Raw genomic sequence first — 23,481 nt, 5'->3', positions numbered from 1 at the left:
ATGTAAGAAAGGCCGTTTGGTGTTTTTTTAAATAATTACTTATCCTATCATTTATTGAAATTAAGGCAGATTAATTTCTTATTGTACTGTTGTGGTCTTGAATGTCCATTAATTCTCACCAGCCACTTCTAATTTTGGCAACATATAGAATCATCACCAAAACATCGTTTAACAAGTTGCATGAAAGTAAAATTTTCTGAGAGTAAAATAAGAATGCTTGAGTTGCATGTACATGTATGTGAGTGTCCATCAATTCATTTAAAATGACTATATCGCCCTAGCAACTACCGAAAACTACCTTACAACACCCCTATCTGCTATCTCTAACCCCCACAAACCTTATCCCAACAACCAAAACAGTAAATTTAGCCTAATAATAATAATAATTTTGTCAAAAAAATTTATTATTATTTTATAGATGAACATCGTTTTATTGGTTGTCTTGCGCTCTCTCTCTCTCTTTATTTCTCTGAGTATCTCTCTAACATAGTAATTAGTGACATGCATATAAATTAGTGGTGTATGGTTCTTGGAGTTTCCATCACTCAATATTGGCTAGAACCGTAACCGGAACCAGACGAGCAAATGGGAATTTTCAGAAATGAAAGCCTAGTTTATAAGCCTGTCAAAGAAGTCGATCTCTCCTCTCATAGCTTCGAGCCCTATCTTCCAGCCAAAGTCAAAGGTTCGTATTCTTTGCTTTTCTCTTTTCATCTACTATCACTTTTCTACTATTTATCTGCTTTTACCAAAATTAATTACTCCGGCTGAACCAACCAAATGCTTCTAAATTCTGTTTTTGATTTAAAATAATGAAAACATAAAAGATTCTTGAATGAAGAATTAGATTAGATGATATTGTTTTTGTACGCAAATATCTTCAAAATAATTGTTAATCGATATGATTTCTCAGTCATATTCTTAGAAATAAATAAAATCAGGAGAGGGTACTAACCTCTGTTTCTCTTTCTTTATTTATTTAATTTTAAAGAGCAAATCGACAGATATGATATTTGGTATAACTGAATTGAATTGAATATATTGATTGGGAAAGAAAAAAATAATAATAATAAGAAGAAAAAGTAGCGTAGTAGAAATTGCTTGCAATATTAAAAAAGTCAACCATGGATTGTGTGAACTGAAATCTGACAATGTCTCTGTTTTTGTGTGTTTTAGCACCACGTATGGCTGGATTCTTTGTGAAGGTTTTTGTCTGGTTTATGGAGTCACAAATCTTTGGGACATTGCTATTGTACATTTTGAAGGCTAATAATCTCATTCATCAGGTAACCAAAACCCACTCTTTATTTCCACTTCACTATTTGCTTGCTAGCCCACTCTACGGCCTACCTTCGGTTTAAACAATTCCTGTTGCTTTTCCTCAATCTTATTTTATTAATGCAATACACGGCTTACTACAATAAATATTTTATTTTTAAAAAATATATAGATAAATTAATCTTATTACACCATCATAGAAACAGTCAAAAAAATTATTTTCAAAAGAGAAAAGGTATATATGTATTTGTTAATATTTTCTGTAAAGGTGTCATGTTTACTTCTTGAAAAAGCATAACCCAAATGTGACGTGAATTATGTAAAAGAATAATGATATCTTATAAAATTATCTACCAAAACATTACATAAAACATTACACCACTTAAAATAAATTCAATTGGTTAAATAAAACTATTACTTATAGTTGATATAATATTTGGACAGTTTCAAAAAAATTGTCTCTCCATCACACTTAAAACAGAAAACAAAACACATGTCACCATCTACAATGTTTTATATTATTATTTTTTCATTGGTGCTTTTATGTTTTATTTTTAATCAACAATTATTCTATATTTATATTGTTTTATTAATCAGATTTTACAACATAGAAAATAAAAGACCCACGCCACATAATTCATTCAAGATTTATGATCATAGTAAGTATTTGAGAAGGTTCGTGAAGCTAAGAATTTTTTGAGAGGATACGATAGAATTTTTTTCGATAAAAATAATATCATAATCAAATAATATTTAACAATTGTCATTTTATCCTAGCCTTTTTTAACTGCGAGTCAATATAGTATATATATAAATTAATTTTGAGTTTTTGCTAATAATTTTGTACAAGTTAATTATCTAAAATTTTACTTCTACAAATAAAATTTTATTAATCAGTTGCACTTTTAGATTGAGAAAGCGACTACATATAATTTTATTTAATTTAATTTTAAAAAATATATATTTGAAATACAATCATCATGATGATAACTAGTTAAGAGACATATGCTCCCTTATGCTTGGCTCCGCCTATGATTTGAGTAGTAATAAAAATAATTTATTTTAGTGTTAACACCCATGGCGAGCCATATTAAATTAAATATTTGCTTCCACATTTTATTTTAAATTAATATATGTAAAACTCAATATTAATTTTAATCAATTACCAAGTACTATTGACCCACATAATGTCACATGGCAATTTTTAATTTTATTTTACTCTAATAATATTTAACCTTTATACGTTATTTTTATTGTTGGGAACCAATAGACATTATTTAAATATATGTTATTTATAAAATATTATTGATATTAATGTGTCAAACATTAACGTGAAAGATTGTAAATGAAGAAACTTATATGGCGTTATTTTTTTAGTATATTTACAGTTGAATGATAGATCATTAATTAAAGTAAATTTTATGTCATTATATTGACGTGTTGGAAGGGTAAATGTGTGTAACAATATTATTGACCAAAATGATTAGACTTAAAAAGTGGAGCATTTATAATTTGCTGCGGGTACACGTAGAATCCATACCATTGCCATACATTTTTCCCGTGGTGGGCCCGCCTTAATGGAGTGGGGAATTTCTGTCTAAATAAGAAACAGAGTAGGGATGGGGATAATTTTTAATCCTTGAATGTTAAATAAGACGGGAACGAGGATAACACTCCCCACCCCGACGGGGCCCGTTTAAATTTTTATAATATTTTATATGTATTTTATATCTTTTTTATGTGTTTTTGTAGGATAGTGTTTAATATTTTAAATAATAAATATTGTGCAATATTTTAATTTACATATGATTTACGATTTTTATTTTAAAATTTTAATTTAAAATTTATTTTTTAAATAAATGAGTTCCCGTGGGGATTCCCCGCCCTAATAGGGATTCCCAGGGACGGGGAATAAGCGGGAATAGGGCGGGGACAGGGATTAGAAATATAAATGGGGACGGAGACGGAGGGAGCACTCCCCACCAATTCCCCACCTCGTGTGCATCACTAGCCAGTGGACCATTGCCAGAGAATTGGCTTTAAGCAATGAATATATTTATTTTACATGGATAACAGAAATTTTTTATTTTAATAGTTTTTTTGTTAAATTTAATAAAATACTTTAAATATCTAATGGAATATATTTTTAAAATTAATTAAAAATAAATATTTATTCAGGAAATATACTCATTTGGTACCCTGTGTTTTTGCAAAGTATCATTTTGGTACCCTCTGTTTTCAATAATGATCATATGGTACCATGTATTTTAAAATCGTACATATTTGGTATCCTAAACTCAGATTTGATAAATAAAATTTTGTCAATATGATCAAACTGTCATCAGTTATATGTAATTAAATTTAAATTTGTAACTTACATAATTGACAGCAATTTGATTAAATTGACAAAATTTTATCTATCAAATCTGAGTTTAGGGTACCAAATATGTACGATTTTAAAATACATGGTACCATATGAGCATTATTGAAAGCAGATGGTACCAAAATGATACTTTGCAAAAACATAAGGTACCAAATAAGTATATTCCCATTTATTAATTATATTAATATAAATTTAAATATTATAAAATATAATTAAATATTATAAATTTAAATGTTATCAAATATCATCATTATAATAATATTTATTATTAGATTAGATATATATTAAATATATCCATATAAATTTAAATATTATTATTATAATAATAATATATAATATATAATATTTAATCCTAATTTTTTCTAAAATTTTTAGATTAATATTAATTCAAATATTATAAAATATTGTTATAATAATATTTAATATAAAATTATATATTTAATAATTATATCAATATAAATTCAATCGTTATAAAATATTATTATTACAAAAATATATAATACATAATAAATACATTATATATAAGTATCTTTTGTACAAATAGTATGACTGTATAACTAAATAAGAAATTAGAATAATATTTATTTTTTATCAATAATAAAGAAGTTTCTTCCCCTATCACAAGATTTTAATAATATCATGAATGTTTTGTATCAAGTAGGGTAGTTTGTGATCTAAAAGAATATCTTATTATTTAAAAAAATCATAAATAATATTTTTGTTTAATTTTTTAATTTATGAGATTCTTTTTATATATAATATTGTTTATTTATTTAAAATTTATATGGAAATCATAAAAACTTGATAAAAATAATTAATAATTTTTTTAAAATAAAACTAAAAAAATGTACATTGCACGTTGCTTACACCTAATATACATATATATATATATATGTTTATTGCCTAATTAATCTAACAAATTCGAAATTTGATTTATATATTTTATTTATTTATTTTCATCATCATTATAATCATTCCTCGTAAAAAACTTATTTAGTGATTTATGGTAATCATCCATGAGTAATAACCATTGAGAACTCTTCTATATATAATATATAATTAACTACTCATTTGATACATTGTATTTTATCGAAATCCAAACTTAATACCATATATTTTCAATAATGCTCATTTCATATATTCTAATTACAAATCGTACATATTTGGTACCATTAAATTAAATTTGGTTAATCTATTTTTTAAATATGACCTAATTGTCCCTCCTTTTAATGAATTGATTCATTTTTTTCTTGTTTTTTATTGTTATTTTACAATGAGTTAAAAATATTTCGTCAATTAATAAACAAAAGTATATTTTAATTATAAAAAACTTTTTAAAAAATAAAACAATATAAAATAATAAAAAATAAATGACAAATATTTATTTTCTTCCTCTCCCTCTCCTTTCTTCTTCCCTGACCTCTCCCTCCTGTTTCTCTTCTTCTTCCCCAAACGGCAAAGGCTTCTGTTGGGCAAACGATAGCGCCGGACATAAAGATCGAAGGGAACTCGCTGGCTAATCGAACCCACAAACCTATGTGCTTCTGGGTTCCAAACTCGCCGAGCAAAATGTGAGCCCAGATCTGGGTTGCCACCATCACCAAAATAAGAAAAAAAAATAAAACATGAAAGAACCTCATCCCTATACTCACATCCGGGTTCCAAACTCTTCGTGGAGCACCAAGCGTTTGGCCAAAATTAACTGGCATAGTTTTATGTGGAAATCTACAAAATTTAGAGAAAATGATGAAAGCTTTAGTACTGCACATGTATCGGCAAAAATATACCAATAAAAAAGAAAACAAAAATATAATAAATAGGAGAACAATCAATCTTACCAGAAAACGAATTGTTGATTTCTTTCATGGTACACTTCACACACGGTATATGGGATCATAAGAGGACCATCAGACCAATTGAAAGAAACTTAGCGTTGTTCATGACAAGAGATCATATGGGCTGGGATACTTTCTCAATTAGATTTTGAAGACGGGGACCATGTAGATAACTCAGTGCACGTTGGAATAGGCTCAACAACAAAAGTTGAAACTAGAGATAATGGAGATGGAGTCAACGTGACAATGGGTTAAAAATGCTAAAAAGAGTGAAGTTGGTGTCCATTTTCCTTCGTTAATTTATTTTTTAACGATGGTGAGGTTGCACCTTTTATTTTGCAGATGAAATGGAAGAAATGAGTGAGAGATAGAATCGGGGAAGAGGGTGAGAAAGAGAGATAGACCGGGAAGATGGGGGAGAGAGAAAGTATTTTTTTTTTTTTTTTTAAAATATTTAAAAATAACAAATACATGGAAAAAAATGAATTAATTTATTAAAAAGAGGGGCAATCTTGGCATATTTAAAAAATAGGTAGACCAAATTCAAGTGAAGAATATTAAATATGAGTAATGATATGTGCACTCAAAATATCCACCTAAACATTACATATAGTAATATGTCATTGCTTTTTAAAACAGTTGGTCTCAATTTTAATAAATGTAATTAACTAGACTAAACTGCCACTGTTGACAATGAAATCTCGTCAACGATTAAAAGTTAGAAAACTAAGATTTTTATAGTAAGGGTAGCTTAGAATCAAGAGGAAAGAACTTCAATCAATAGAAAAAACCAGAGCAACAATGGAACAAAGATCATGTATTTCTAAAATGTCCCCTCATACACTCAGTTTTCCAACCCCTTAACCTGAGGGGTTGGGGCCTATTTATAGGGGGCTCTATTGGCCCTGGATACAGACAAGTCCCAGACGACAGGGTCGTACACAGGTACTCTGATAGTGTAGTGGCTCAGGGCGTAGTGGTGTCTACCCTGATGATGCCAGAGTCGTGGCCTAGGACATAGTACTGTCGGCTCTGGCGTATGGTTGGGGGTGGCCAAGTGGTACCACTACTCTTCGTACAGGTCCGTACCGCCACTACTCCTCAGATGCAGGTCACGGGGCCGTACCTTTGTTCTCTCCACAACCGTACGCCCCGTGTCAGTACGCGTGTCTTGTACCCGGTTGTCCTCATCAATACACGTTTGGTACCCAATGTTGGCTTGGCATTCCCAATAAGTGTCTCTAAGTACCCCTCATGCTAATGCCAAGGAGGCTTCATCCTATATGCGTCATGTGTGGCCGATACGCTAGGAGCCGAGGCTGGCCTACGCAGGTCACGTGAAATCGAGGCTGAAGACACGGGCGGCGCAACAGGGCAGCACCCTCGCATAGCGAGGCTGCCCCTCTTCCCCCCGGGTGTAGGCGTGGCGAGGCTCAGAGCACGGACGCCACAACATGGCCTCACCCTCGCATAGCGAGGGTGTCTCGTGTAGCGGGGTTGACCTTCTTCTCCCGAGTGCAGGCGTGGCGAGGCTCGGGGCATGGACGCCACAACAAGGCCTCCATCCTCGCATAGCGAGGCTGGCTTTCTTCTCCTAAGTGCAGGCGAGGCTCGATGCTTGATGGAACGGGGCGCACGCAGATGGCCAACCTGGGACCCTCGCATAACGAGGGTGACGTTCAGATTGGCAAGCGGCCGAGGGCCCTCGCATAGCGAGGGTGGCCCTCTTAGCTCAATTCCCTCACCATCATGTGACGTCCTCATCCCCTTGTGTAGACAATGAGTAGCTTTTAGGATGTCTTGTAGTATAGAGCTTCACTTGTGAATAGGATTCATAAGGGAGGAATTTCCACATTTACAGCCACATCACTGTGTATAATATTTATATGCATATTTTGGATGCACATTAGATTGTATGTGTTGACTGGGTTTTTGGCCAACGACGTGAGAACGTCAAAAACGATAAAGCCTTCAAGAGAAATAAAACGACACAGACGGGATTGAACAGAAAGTAAATAACACAGCAATTTTTATAGTGGTTCAACCCCAATATGTTGGTAATAGCCTAATCCACGTAGAGTTGTTATTATAGATCTGTACTCAAGATCAGATGAACTTAGTCAACTGAGTTTCTTCAGTACAGAATGCAAGAATATAAGAATTCTTTCAGATACAAGCACTTTCTCTCTCTAGAAAACACAGACCCAAAATTTCCCAAAAGTCTCCCAAAAGAAGAGGAAGCCCATTTCTGATCCCATAAGCCATATATTTATAGGCTTAGGATCATACATCTCATATCCCCTAGAATCGGGATATTTCATTATATTTATTATATTTAAATTACAAAAAACATTCAAAATGTAACAAAACCCCCAATTTGTGGGAAGAATGAGAGATTCTCGCGCGTGCCAAGACCGGTTCTTGTTGAAGCCGTTTCTGGGAATCTTGACTTAGTCCTCCTCTATCTGGTCGACCCATATCTCCTACTGACCACCCATGCAAGTGCTGGTCGGACACATGCATGTTGGACATATGCAAGTGCTGGTAGGACATACACTTGCTGGTAGGACATGCTTTTGTTGGTCGGACAAGTGCATGGTGGTAGGACATGCACTCCTCTCCTCTAACATGGCACTCTCCTCTAGCATGCCATATCTCTCCTCTAACATGATACTCTCCTCTAGCATGCCATATCTCTCCTCTAACATGGCACTCTCCTCTCCTCGGACCAAGATCCGACCACACCATTGGGCTCTCCTCGGACCAAGATCCTTGGGGTCTCCTCGGACCAAATTCTTGGGGTCTCCTCGGACCATACCCTTGGGGTCTCCTCAGACCAAATTCTTGGGGTCTCCTCAGACCAAATTCTTGGGGTCTCCTCGGACCACACCCTTGGGGTCTCCTCGGGTGCACTTGTGCACTTGCTTGGACATGATACCTCTCAAGCAGTCAAGACTCTTCATCAGTCTATCGGGTCACTTTATCACAACTCTGAGGAGTCAATGTATTTATTGACTATTAATGTGTCTTTTACTGTCACTTATCACCTCTATTGTCACGTCATCGATCTCCAATTTTTGGGATAACAGTATGAAATGGGCAGTACTAGAAATATATAGGGTACCGAGTTTGAATTTATATATATATATATATATATATATATATAAAACGTAGTTTATCAAGTAAATATTTACCTTATATATATAAAGTAAAACCAATAGGCAAGTCACGTATACTTAGATTTTATTTTTAAAATATATTACTTATTTTTATTATATTTTTAATTGTCATATAAGTTTTAAATAAATAAAAAATATTATATATATTATAAAATAATGACAAAAACATATTAAAAATTAATTAAAACAAAACATTGTTTATATTTTTAAAAAATAATAAAATTATTTTTCTTTTTCTTTTAAAAAAAATAAAAAATAATTTTTTTAAACGAAGAATGTGTTAAATACACATTTTTTATATATAAAGATATAGTGTATTCTAGTTATAAAATTAAATACTTTTTTTCTAATTTTTTTTAAAAAAAATACTTATGAATTTCAATATAATAATATATGAAAAAAAATTCTAAATTAGAACTATGAATTCAAAAAGTTTATTTGATCAAATTTTAATTATTTAATTTTAAAAAATTGAAAACCAACAAAAATTTATAAATAAATATATATTATTTAATTAATGACTAGAGCAATTAAAATAAACAATTTCTCATAAAAAAACTAAACATCAAAATAAGAAAATATGTATATTTATGTCTTATTTCACAATTGCATATACATTTGGATAAACAAAATACGTTAAATGATAAAATAAATAATTAATAAAAGAATAAAAATAATAATTTTAAGCACATAAATATTTTTTGTCATAGTTTTGAAAACATATATTATTGATAGAGTAATTTAAATACTTTAAGATGAAATTTTAAAATATGTGATAATAAATTATTATGGCTAATTTATTATTCGTTATTTATTTTTTCAATTTATTTACCTTATTTAGATAATTTTTTACTTTTTATTTCTTTTTAAATTTATTTACTTTATTTAGATAACTTTAAAACTAAAATTGTTAGAAAAAAAAAATTGTTAAATCTAACGGAAACCAACAATTTCCATTAAATTCATATTTATAATATCTCTTCTATATAAAAAGTGTGTAGATAACGAAAATTCTTGGTTTTAATGGTTTTTATTTTTATTTTTTCATTAATTTTAACAAAATATTCTTATATTTAACAGAATATTTTTTTATTTAATAGTAAATTGTAAATATAAACTTAAATAATTAAAAAAATTAAATATGATATTTTTGAGATATTTTACAATAATAATTATTTAAAAATAATAAAATCGTATGTTTTATAACTTAAATAAAATTGAATTAAACTTAAACATAAATTTCACATATTATAATAATATCATATTAAACATATAATATAATATAATCTACTATCAACTAGCAACAAACTTCTTTTTTTTATAAAAAAAAAAAAACTAGCAACAAACTTAAATTTAAAATCCACGTATAATATTAATATTATATTAAACATATAATATATAATATCTTGTTGTCATTGTCAAATTCAAAAACTAAAACAAACATTTAAACTTAAACAAAAATAAATGATCTAGCTCAATTGGCTCTCACTGTGGAGATGCCCAAGGTTTGGTGGCCAGAATTACCTGTTTGTATTTGGCCTTAGTTTGTGTCTTTTCTTGTATGCTTGATTGTCTTATTGCCTTAATGAAATTACTAAAAAATAAATAAATAAATAAAAATAAGACATTTTATGACAATTTAAATAATTAAATCATATTTATTCAAAAATATTAAAGTCATACATATATATATATTTATCTTATAAATTTGTGTGATATTTTGTTTTTTATCAACTCATTGAAGCTTTTTTTCTTTATCAAATTCAGTAAAGGACATTGTGAGATACATTATAAACTAAAAATAGTCGATTCATGTATATTACAATACACACTATGACTTTTTCTATTATTATTTTACTAGGTTATTAATTTCTTTTTAAATATTATTGTAATTTATATATGGAAAATACCAGTTTGACCTCTGTATTTATTTTGAATACGCGATCGACCCCTGTATTTTGTTAAATGACAATTCAGACCTGTGTTTTACAAAATAGATCAAAATAATACCATATACCCAATTTTGCTAAAGATATTTTCAAATATAATATTTCCTTATCAACTACTCGACTACTTTTTCCGCTTCTCTAAACCCATCGCATCACTAACGTCCTAAGAATTGATCTTAAAATTAAAAATATTTTGACCAAAATCTGGACTAAGATACTATTTTGGTCCATTTTGTATAATGCATGGTCTGAATTGTTCCTTAACAAAATAAAAGGGCCAATATGGTATTTTCCCATTTATATATATGTCATGTAGCTATGTAAATATATATATGTCAATCTTGTGTTTAGATATGATATATGTACAAATTATTGATATAAATAGAGATAATTGCGGCATAAGTACCCAATATTTGAGTTTTGTACGCGGCATAGACCCAATGTTTTTTTTAGTGGCAAAAGTACCCAAAGTTAGTAAAACTGTAATTCCGTCAGTCTCCTCCGTTCGGCAGACACGTGTCACGTTTTTATTGGTCCAAATCATAATTATTTTTAAAATATTATTGAGTTGGACCAATCACGAAGTGACACGTGTACACCCAGAAGCCACAAACGGAGAAAACCAAACGGAACCAAACGGAATAACACTTTTTGGTACTATGGGTACTTTTGCCACTAAAAATAAACATTGGGTCTATGCCGCGTACAAAATCCAAACTTTGGGTACTTTTGCCACAATTTATATATACTATAAAAGTATAATTCATTCTATTATATATATATATTTTTTTTTAAAAAGTGAACCGGTTTTTATTAAAATTATAGATAATATTTTGCCATAATTTTTTTAATACATTTATGTCATACGTTATATTAAACATCTTTTATTTATTTTTATGATATTGTTTATTTATTTAAAATTTATATGATAATAAATATAAATATGTTTGAATAAACATATTTACAATAACTTTAAAAGTAAGTAAATATGCATTGCATTGTATGTTTCTTCTACTTAGTATAAAGATATGATATGATGCTACATTTATATTAGTCCATACTAAGTATACACATGGTACTTATTAAATTTATATGATAAATTGGTCACTAATTAAGAACCACGTACTCTTGCCAGTCCAATATAATTTGTATTACATAGGTGATTCATTGAAGAAATAACTGTATAATATGATTAATTGTTACTTCTAAATGTTTTTAAATATGCGCAGCTTGTCACAAATGCAGAGCTAAAAGAGTCTCCTATTTACACGCCACTACATCCTTTTGATGAAGGTCTACTTTTCTCGCACACCTCTTTATTTCTTTTCATTATTTATTGTTTGCATACTATTACAACTCTTTATGAATATCACTTTTTCCAAAAATGTAGTATATTAAGTAACCTTACATCTAGCAACATTGAGAAGGCATAAAATTAAGTGGAAATTACATTTTATATGGACTTTTTATTGAAGTTTTCAAAAATATGGCTTTTTTTTCAGCATAATTTTTTTATGGCTTTTTATACTTTTTTATCATTTTTATGGCTTTTTTTTTTCCATATTTTTGTTAAAATTTCTAATTATGCCATATCTTTATTACCATTGAACTTTTTTTATTCAAGTAGAATGATAGTTTTGTAATGTCATTTTATTTAATTTTTTTTAACTTTTCTATAATACATTTTTCATGGAAAAAAACTTACATTTTCAGTTATTATTAAGGGTAGTTTTTATATTTTTATATTATTTTATTTTAACTTTTTTATATTACTTTTTATATTATTTTAGGTGTCATCAAACCAACTAAATAAGCATGAAGCAAGAACTGTCATTGGTATTTTAAAATCATTTTAAAAAATATCTTGAAAACTTCCTCCTGCCATCTAAAATCAACCAGTTCTCATAATGATTTTCCTTTCCTGTCCATGAGATTTTTATTAGTTCTGACAAAATATTGGTCATTTTTTTCAAGAGCCTCATCAATAATGCAAAACTACAAAATTTAGAGAAAAAGTTTACTGAATGTTACTGAACATATTAAGAAAAAGAAATGCACTAAAGGACATTGGTACAATTAAAGCACCAGAACAAATAAATACACATATATAGACATAGCAAGAGGGCATATACATTTTGTCTTAGTATTATAAACGATGGGGACCACCCTTTTGGGTTTTTTGGTAGGTTGATAATCAGGCTCTATTATATATATCTTAGCTAACTCCTATTCTTGGGTCCTACTCTAAGATTGTATTAGCCAAACACTTGGGGTAAGCAAACAATCCCTTTGACTTTCACATTATGTAATTTCTATCGAATTTCTTTAATTCCACTCCACACAAATGATTTGATATACTACTCATTCTTAACAATCACAATATATTTACTTATCTTTTTTGCACTGTTAATTTACTTGGAATGAAACTTCCCCATTACTAGAATTCTTTGACTCCTAAGTCAAAATTTGAATTAGAATTCTTTTTATATAACTAATTTTATACTAATTTGTTTTTTGGTTGTTTTGCAAAAATCTATATATTTTTTTTTGTGATATGAATTGTATTTATTATTTTTTATTTATTTATTATAAACATTTTTTTTCTTATTTTTATATTGTATGTTTCTTTTTTCAAATCCTGGGTAAGGTAACCAGTTACTTGATTTATCTTTGACAATTATGTAAAAAAAAATCCTAAAGCTAGGTTAAATAACATGTACCAGGAAGAGTAACTAGTTACCCTGAGAGAAGTAACCTTCTGCCATAAGAGGGGTAACCAGTTACCATAAGAGGAGTGACGGGTTACTCTTATTAAATATGAAAAGAAACATCAAATCTGAATGAAAAAGAGGAAGAACACTTCTTTGAAAAAAGGAATAAATAACTATGATTTTAGTAACATAGGTAACTAGTTACCATAAAGAACCCATAAATATATACACACATCATAACATGAAGGTAACCAGTTACCCACAGAAATATACACACAAAAAACGTGAATGTAAGCAATTACCCCAGAAATATACATACAAATAATGGGAAGGTAACCAGTTTCCACAAATTTGAAGATAGAAAAAAAAAATCAGATCCACCCCTTCTTGTCTCTCTTCTTCTTCATATAATTTTTTTTTCTAGATTTGAATGTTCCCATCAGGGTAACTAGTTATCCATTCATGTTTGCATATTTTTATTAGTTTTCTTTCCAAATTTTGGTGTTCCTATAAGGATTACAGTAAAAAGAAAATGCTGAAAAAATTGATTTGAATTTTTATATATAGTGGAAAAAACCATAAAAAAAAATTACAATAATAAAAGATAATACATAAAAAATAGTAAAATAATTATGTAATGTTAAAATATGTGTGAAAAAAAGGGAAAAAAGAAAATGGAATGAGAAAAAAATAAGTACAAAAAAAAAAAAGAAGGAAAAAAAACTTAGGAAAGAAAACTAAAAAAAAATATGAAAAAACAAAACAAAAGAAATGATGAAGGAAAAAATAGATGAATGAATAAAAATGAAAAGAAGAAGAAAAATAATGGGAAAATGGAAAGAAAAAATTGAAAAAAAAAATGGAAGAAGAAAAAAAGAAAGAAAGAAAAAGCTCATATGTTTGAAAAATGAAAAAAAAAATGGAAGAAGAAAAAAAGAAAGAAAGAAAAAGCTCATATGTGTGAAAAAAGAAAAAAAATGGGAGAAGAAAATAATAAATACAAAAATGAAAAAAAAAAACTGAAAAAATATGGAAAAAAAAAAACATTACAAATGAAATAAAAAATTTGATAAATTAATAAAGAAGAAGAAGAAGAGGAGGAGGAATGGAAAAATGGAAAGAAAAAAAAAAGATAAAGAAAAAAATTGGTAGAAAAATAAATAAATAAGTAAGGAAAAAAGAAGAAAAAAAATAACTGAAAAAATAATTAAAAAAATTGAAAAAAATAAAAAAATAAAATTACTTTCAAAATCAAAGAAAATATAACTATGATAAAAAAAAAGTGACATTTCCATATTTTAGTTAGCTACTAATTGTGTTTCCCATATTTTAATTTTGTTTTTAATAAATTTTCCCATACAAATTAAGAAAAGTATAATTCCCATATTTTTGCACATTGATGGTATAAAAGCCATATTTTTGAAAAATCCCCTAAAATTAATATACAGTATTAGTTATTAAATCATGTCTTTCTTTCTATTAATGGTCCACTTATGGGCCATCATCAAAATGAATAGGTGAACCATAATGATATGTAAGATAGGCCTTGTTTTTTTAATCATTACTTAGCCTATCATTTATTGAAATTAAGGCTGATTAATTTTCTTATTGTACTGTTGTGGTCTTGGATGTCCATTAATTCTCACCAGCTACTTCTAATTTTGGTAACACAGAATCATCACCAACAAGTTGCATGAAAGTGAAATTTTCTTTGAGAATAAAATAAGAATGCTTGAGTTATTGCATGTATGTCAGTGTCCGTTTATCCTGTAATTGGTGATGATTCTATGTGTTGCCAAAATTAGAAGTGACCGGTAGGAATTAAACGATGGACTATATCGTTTACATAATGCAAAATAGAAAGAAAAAATCCTAGAAATTAAGGTGCTGTATAATAACACTTAATAAAATAATTTTTTATTTAATTAATTAAAAATTTGACAATTAAACATAAAAAATATTTAGTAACTTTGTTTTTATTTATTATTTTTTAAATTTAAATTAAAATTCATTACATTTTGAAAATAATTTTTTTTCATTTTTCAAAATTTTTTTAAATCGTTTTCGATTTTTTCTGTTATTCAAATCAACACTTTATATTGTTAAAAAAAATAAAAATAAAAATTATCAAACGTTTTTATTATTTTTTATTTTTAAAAACAAAAAATAAAAATAGTTACCAAACATATATTTATTTTTTTAAAAATAAAAAAACAAAAATAAAATAATATTTCTATTTTTGTGTTTAAAAAATTTTAAAACAAAATTTTTATCAAACACACCCTAAAATTTTACAACAAAACATCTCAAGTTTTTATTTTGCATATATATCTATATATATATATATTTCCATGACCAAACAACAATTTTAAGCTTGGATAGTTTTCATCAATTGTTTGTGTAATTTGTACCGAAAATAATCAGAACATTTTTGGATTATTACATGCCTAAAAATATGGTTGACTATATGATGGATTAAATATGATAGTAAAAGTTGAAAATTTGTGATGATTACTTATTAAATACAGATTGAAATGTTCATGTGCATCCAGAATTACAATTAAATTATAATAAATAGCTTATATATATATGTATATGACTGATTTTAATTATTATTATTATTATTATTATTATCATCATCTAGATCTCAAAGAACATGAAGTCAAATGCATACGCTCTGATTTATCTCCGGCAGAAAAAGTTCAACATGCAATGGAATGTATGCCTCTCTCCTCACAAACAACATCAGACCAATCATTTAAACGATGGACTATATTAGATTATTCAAGGGCCTATACCTCTCTACAACTCACTCCTACAGTGGTACGTACTTATAATTAATTATTAATATTATTTTATTTTATAAAATATTGTTTGAAGTGTGTTGCAACTTTCAAGCATTTTTGCATTGTAACCAACATAGGTCGCAGAGAGATTTATAAAGGCTGTACATGAATCTTCAAATCCACCCTTGAAAATGTCGTTTTTTATCAGCTACGACACCAAAGATATTCTACAACAAGCCACAGAATCAACACTTCGATATGCAAAAGGTATTTATCTCATAGAGTCAAACTCTTAGTCAATGACTACTGTCAGTCAGTACATATATAATACAATTTAAACTTTGATTATGTACATTTTCATTGTAATCCTTAATAATATTTCATATTATATTCTTTGCTGTACCAACTCAAACATATTAAAACTAAGAGCAACTCCACTGCGGTTGCCAACTGCAGTGCCTCTTTGACCAATTCTAACTATTTTCTGCCAGCTTTCTTTTTTATGCATCGGAGAGTATATAAATCTAAGGCACCGTTGCCACTGTAAAGGCAACAGTGCTTTCTCGTTTTTTGTTTTAATTATATATATATATAAATAAAATATTTTATATAAATATATTTGTTACTGTTTTAATTTTGTTACTGTTTATTACATAATTTATTTTATTTTTATTTTTTATAAATACTTATTTATTTTATTCAATTTTTACACCATTAGATATATTTTCTTCTAAATTATCAATATCACAAAATTTCTTTTCTTAACCATGGATTCCCAAAACTCTCAAAATTTTCCAAATACCAACTCCTAAAATCTAAATTTTCAAAATTCATCATTTTCTTCACATACCAATCTCCAAAATCCAAATTTTCAATATTCTCATTTCAATCAAAATTTTCAAAATACTCCTTCTACTAATCCTCAAAATCTAAATTTTCAATATTATCAATTGATGTAATATTTATTTATATTAATATATGGTTTTAAAAAATTTAGTGTGACAATATTTATAATTATAAAATAATATATTAAATAATAATATGTGGGGCCATAGCTGACAATTTTTGGGGTGGCTTAGCATTGGAGCATTTTTATGAAAATTTTTGCCAAAAGTGATGTGGATGAGAGAGAATAAAAAATTATATTTTTGGATGATTTGGACATGTTAAGCCACCATTGGGGTAGACAACATTGGAGTTGCTCTAATAACCTCTATAACGTTAACGTACGTTACTTGACACTTTCTGTAGGAAAGCCTATTTCAGCTCTAGATGGTGTCCTAATTGCTATCAAGGACGAGATTGATTGCATGCCCTATCCAACAACAGGTAACGAACCAGCCTTTCAAACGTGTGTTGATATTTTTCTTGAAATGTGGTAATGTTGAAAAATAATAAATCATTGGTAATTTTGAAAATTATTGTTATCAACTAGGTTCCAATGATAATAAATCAAGCTATGCCAGGTCACCAAACAAATAGCTGATTTTAGTCAATTAAATTTAGTTAGTCTAAAATTGTCACTATATGTTTTGTCAAAAAAAAAATCATTATATATGACTTAATTCTGCAAAATACCATGTTTTTCTATGTTTGAAAAATACCATATTTAAAAACATAGATAGCAAAACACCACTCAATATTTTGTAAATTTATATATTTGTATTCAACCTTATATATTATTTATATTTCGAAGCATTTTTTGTAATTTTATGTTCCAATTCTTAATATTATCTTTGGATAATTTCTTTATGAATTGTTTTTGTCAAAGTATGTGACATATTGAACAAATATTCAACATAAATGTAGGAGGAACAAAATGGTTGCACGAACAAAGACCTTGTACCGATGATGCATGTTGTGTTAAGCGTCTTAGATTGTGTGGTGCCATACTTGTTGGGAAAACCAATATGCATGAACTTGGGGCCGGAACAAGTGGGATAAATCCACATTATGGGTAAGAAATATAAATATTTATATATAAATTCTTTTTGAATTCGAAAATTTGCAAAACCATATAAATATATTACTAACGTTATTGATATTTTACTTTATACTTGCAAGGTACGTACCATAGAATAGACGGAATTACTATTTGTTCGTCCATATATATAAAGTTTGCATAGAGACTAAAGTTTATGATATTAATCTTAATTTGAGTATAATAATCTTTGATGAATTAATTATGATGAATGAGTTGATTATATTATGCATTAATTATTGTAGAGCTACAAGAAATCCATATGATCGAAACAAAATCTCTGGAGGCTCTTCTAGTGGATCTGCAGCAGTGGTGGCTGCTGGATTATGTCCTGTCGCCCTAGGTGTTGACGGCGGAGGTACACATGCACCAAAAACTGAATGATTTCTCTAATCTTTACTGAAACAAGAAAGAAAGAAAGAAAAGGAAAGAAAATTAGATCCTACTTGAATGGTTAGCACGTTTAATTAACTAGAGTTTCAGGGCCACATTTGGCCTACATAATTTTGATGCCCTAAGGCATACTACTTATATAAGAAAAAGTCACTTTATTGCCTCGTTTGCTTAGAAGTTATTAATGGACGAAAAACAATACAAGCCACTTTTATTCTCATGCAACCAACTTTATCAATTCATCCACCAATTAACAAATACTAAATAACCCAAATCATTTTGTTTAGTTAGACCTCTGTTTTTAACCTAGCTATCTTTGGCTGCACTTAGAAGTTACATTATCTTTGTAGTTGCGACAATTATAAGTCTCACTTTTACAAGCATGAACATCCTTTGCCTTGTTTCTAGAACCCTTTATAAATTCATGTAACACATTCTCCTATCAAAACCGACCGGATACTATGATCCCACAGCCACAAGCTATAATACCCTGATATCAAATTATAAAGTAACATTAATGCTTTGTTTGTTGATTGCATGCATTTAACGACACACTATATATCCTTAAATCTAAGTTTTTGAAGTGATCCATGTCCCAAAATGCGGGCATATATGCCTTCTTTGATTTGCTTTGTATATATAGTTTAATGTACGTACTTGACTTAGCTGTAGATAGCTACAATATGCTCCACGTGATCACATTACTACCAACTTTGAAAGCAAAAGTAGTAATAGATACCCACTTGTGTCAAAATTCTGGCCTTAAAGCTGGTTGGTTTTACACCTGAAAGGCTTCCTTTTATAAATTCACCCTTACCCATTGACTTCTATTCAATTTTTATTTTTTTCCTTTCTATTGATCTTCTTCAAGGATTTGATTTCCCTCTTTCGTGTCTTTAATTAATCCAATGAGCCTTATATTATTTGGCATAGTCATTAAGGTCTTGACCAGTGGTGTTAATTATTATTAGACATTCATTCTTCTACCACCTTCTCTAGATCATTTTTCACTCTTAAACTGATCATGTTGAATCTTGGTCAAACTAGTGTCGTTGTTAGATCAGTGATCAAGACAATGCCACGTCATTTAATGAAGTTAGTTGACTGTTTTTAGAGTCAAAGTTAGTTGGTATTTCCAAATGTATATATAGCCTCTGTTATTCATTTTTTGTCTGGTTGTCGAATATTGCTATGTTTCTGTAATAGAGATTCATATGATTGAGTAATAAAGTTTTTCAGATTCATTCAAACACTTTTTCTGTTCTTGCTGTTTATGGTCACTGTTTCATTGAAGATCTTTAGAGTTGGTGTACATAGTCTTGTTAAGTTACTACAAGTGGTACCAGAGAGCCAGGTTCTCGATATAAACAAGATTCAAGACTAAACTACAGAGTTTCAAGAAACACCAAGAAGATGTCCGCTGCCAAGTTTGAGATTGAAAAGTTCAATGGAGCAAACGATTTCGGGTTATGGAGGATCAAGATGAAAGCCCTGCTAGTGCATAATGGCATCTCGGAAGCCATTGATGAGGAGGCTCTTAAGGAGATTGCAGATGATAAGAAGAAGCTAAGGGAGATTGAGACAAAAGCACACAGTGCTATTCTCCTTAGCTTAGGTGATGAGGTTTTGAGAGAAGTATCAAATGAAGAGAAGGCCCTCAAGTTATGGAACAAACTCAGTTCGATCTACATGAAGAAGTCACTGGCGAACAAGCTTTACTTGAAGAAGAAAATGTACACAATGAGAATGGATGAGAGTAAGGATCTGAGAAAACATTTAGATGAATTTAACAAGATCATTCTTGATCTCTGTAACATTGGTGTGAAGATGGAAGAGGAGGACATGGCGATCATACTGCTGAGTTCACTGCCTAGATCATATGAACATTTTGTCGACACTATGTTGTATGGAAAAGAAACACTGACTATGACCGAGGTTAAAGCTGCTTTGAGTTCAAAGGAGATACAGAAGAAGGATGGTGACAAAGGTGAAGACAATGGAGAAGGTCTCTTTGTCAAGAAGAAGTTTCAGAATAAAGATGCCAAGAATCAGAAAGGGAGTTTTAAAGAAAGTCAAAGAACAAGATTCAGTCCAAAATCTGAATCCAGAGGAACAACTGACAAGAAGTGCTATTATTGCAAAAAGGAGGGCCATTTTCGAGATGAATGCTTGGCTTTGAAAGCCAAACTCAAGAGGGAGAACTACAAAGGCAAAGAAAGAGGAAAAGCTGACATAGTAACAGATGGATATGAATCTGCAGAAGTGTTGGTGGCATCAAGCATGGATTCAGGTCATGAATGGGTGTTAGACTCGGGATGCTCATTTCATATGTGTCCCAACAAGGAATTGTTCAGTGAAATAGAAGAAAGAAAGGGGGGAACTGTACTTCTCGGGGACAACAAAGCATGCAATATATATGGATTTGGAACTGTAACTTTCAAACTGCATAATGGAGCAAGGAGGAAGATTCAAGATGTACGGTATGTCCCTGACCTTAAGAGGAATCTGTTATCTATAGGAGTGTTGACTGAGAGGGGTTACACCATCAGAATTGATGACAAAGCATTGAAGGTGATGAAAGGACCAGAAATGGTGATGAAGGGAGAATTCAGAAATGGTCTTTATTTTCTAGATGGTGAGACTGTAATTGGTGCTGCAAATTCTGTAACATCACAGATGGAGGATAAAACCAAGCTGTGGCATCTCAGACTTGGTCACATTAGTCAGAGAGGTCTTAAAGAACTCGAGAAACAAGGCATCCTTGAAGGTGAGCTTAGTGGTGAACTGGATTTCTGTGAAGAATGTGTCTATGGGAAGTGCTGCAGATTGAAGTTTGGTACTGGAATTCATAATACAAGTGAACCTTTGGGATATGTTCACTCAGATCTCTGGGGTCCCTCAAAGGTAACCAGCTTGGGAGGAGCTAATTATTTTCTCAGCTTTGTTGATGACTACTCGAGAAAGGTATGGACATACCTACTGAAATCCAAAGATGAAGCTTTTCAGCTGTTTAAAGAATGGAAGAGTTTGGTTGAGAATCAAACTGGAAGAAAACTTAAGACATTGAGGACAGACAATGGGCTGGAATTCTGTTCAAAGGAATTCACAAACTATTGCAAAGAAGCTGGTATTAGAAGACACAGAACTGTTCCAAGAACTCCTCAGCAGAATGGTTTGGCTGAGAGAATGAACAGAACACTCATTGAAAGAGTGAGGTGTATGTTGAAGGGTGCTGCTCTGGACAGGAAATTTTGGGGAGAGGCTGTCAAAACAGCCAGTTATTTGATCAACAGGAGCCCATCGACTGCCATTGATTTCAAAACTCCACAAGAAATGTGGACTGGCCAGGCTCCTAGGCTTGACAATTTGAAGGTGTTCGGGTGCATTGCATATGCACATACTAAACAAGACAAGTTACAACCCAGGGCAGTCAAATGCATGTTTCTAGGCTATCCAGATGGTGTGAAGGGGTATAAACTGTGGTGTTTAGAGGAAGGGTTTAAGAAGTGTATCATCAGCAGGGATGTCATTTTCAATGAGAAGCAAATGGCAATGAAGGATGAGGGTCAACCTGTTCAAACTGATGAAACAGATGCAAGAAGACAGGTTCAAGTGGAGGTACAACCCAATAGAGAACCTGAAGTTAATGATGAAACAGACACCAGAACTCATAAAGAACCCCTGGACTCATACCAACTTGCTCGAGATAGGATTAGAAGAGAGACTAGAGCTCCTGCTAGATTTGGTTTTGCTGACTTTACTGCTTATGCACTAACAATTGCTAGTGACATTGAAAATACAGAACCAGGTACCTATGAAGAAGCTATTAATGGCAAAGACAAAGATAGGTGGATCAAGGCTATTAATGAAGAAAAGGAGTCCCTGCTGAAGAATCAAACCTGGACAGTAGTCAAGAAGCCTGAAGGATGCAAGTTGGTGAGCTGCAAGTGGATTTTCAGGATAAAAGATGGACAAACAAGGGAGGAGCAGAAAAGATACAAGGCCAGACTAGTGGCCAAGGGATTTACTCAAAGGGAAGGAGTCGACTTTAATGAAATTTTCTCACCTGTTGTCAAGCAGGCTTCAATCCGAGCAATAATGTCAAAGGCTGCATATGAAGATCTGGAAATTGAGCAATTAGATGTCAAGACAGCATTCCTTCATGGAACTTTGGATGAGACAATATACATGAAGATGCCAGAAGGTTTTGATGAAGATGAAGACAAAGTGTGCTTGCTGCAGAAGTCACTTTATGGACTGAGACAGGCCCCGAGGCAGTGGAATCATAAATTTGATGAATTCATGTTGAAAAACAGGTTTACCAAAAGTGCCTATGATCCGTGTGTCTACTTCAACGATTCACTGTTTTTACTCCTATATGTGGATGACATTTTGATAGTTGGAAAGTGCAAATCTGAGATAAATAAGATGAAGAAGGTGCTGAAGTCAGAGTTTGAAATGACTGACTTAGGAGAAGCCAAGAAGATACTAGGTATTGAGATTAAGAGAAAAAGGCCAGAAATGTTGATGCTGAGTCAGGAGGAGTATCTGAGCAAAGTACTTAAACGATTCAACATGGATAAGTCTAAACCAGTGATGACCCCACTGGCTGCTCATTTTAAACTGACCAAGGAACAATCACCAAAATCTGAACAAGAAAGAGAGATGATGGATTCAATACCGTATGCAAGTGGAGTGGGAAGCTTAATGTATGCTATGGTCTGCACAAGGCCAGACATAGCCTACGCAATGAGCATTGTCAGCAGGTTCATTGCTGACCCTGGAGAGGAGCACTGGTATGCTCTTAAGTGGATAATGAGGTACATTGCAGGTTCATTGCATCTGGGATTGACCTACAGTTTTAAGTACAATAGTCAGAAAGAAGTTGTTGGATATGTGGATTCTGACTATGCAGGATGTATGGACTCGAGGAGGTCATTAACTGGCTATATTTTCACTATGCTAGGAGGATGTGTGAGCTGGAAA

At 30.6% G+C, this 23,481-nt stretch overlaps 1 protein-coding gene across 2 annotated transcripts in view; it reads left to right on the top strand.

Annotated features, from left to right (window-relative positions):
* The first annotated feature begins 397 nt into the window (after nucleotides 1–397).
* LOC133800413 (fatty acid amide hydrolase-like) overlaps nucleotides 398–23,481 on the top strand; it is a 30,845-nt gene continuing 7,761 nt past the window's right edge. The window contains exons 1-8 of one of the 2 annotated variants that reach the window (XM_062238375.1): nucleotides 398–685; nucleotides 1,177–1,286; nucleotides 11,854–11,917; nucleotides 15,980–16,158; nucleotides 16,259–16,388; nucleotides 17,373–17,450; nucleotides 17,931–18,078; nucleotides 18,348–18,460. In XM_062238375.1, the coding sequence (XP_062094359.1) occupies nucleotides 586–685; nucleotides 1,177–1,286; nucleotides 11,854–11,917; nucleotides 15,980–16,158; nucleotides 16,259–16,388; nucleotides 17,373–17,450; nucleotides 17,931–18,078; nucleotides 18,348–18,460 (922 nt within the window). In that variant the 5' untranslated portion in view covers nucleotides 398–585. The remainder of the gene's footprint in view (nucleotides 686–1,176; nucleotides 1,287–11,853; nucleotides 11,918–15,979; nucleotides 16,159–16,258; nucleotides 16,389–17,372; nucleotides 17,451–17,930; nucleotides 18,079–18,347; nucleotides 18,461–23,481) is intronic. The other variant, XM_062238373.1, reaches the window with a different exon arrangement.

Source organism: Humulus lupulus, chromosome 1 (assembly GCF_963169125.1).
Source record: "Humulus lupulus chromosome 1, drHumLupu1.1, whole genome shotgun sequence".
NCBI classification, from domain to species: Eukaryota; Viridiplantae; Streptophyta; class Magnoliopsida; order Rosales; family Cannabaceae; genus Humulus; species Humulus lupulus.
The sequence above is the reverse complement of the archived record's forward strand: the minus strand, read 5'-3'. Positions and strand labels throughout refer to the sequence as shown.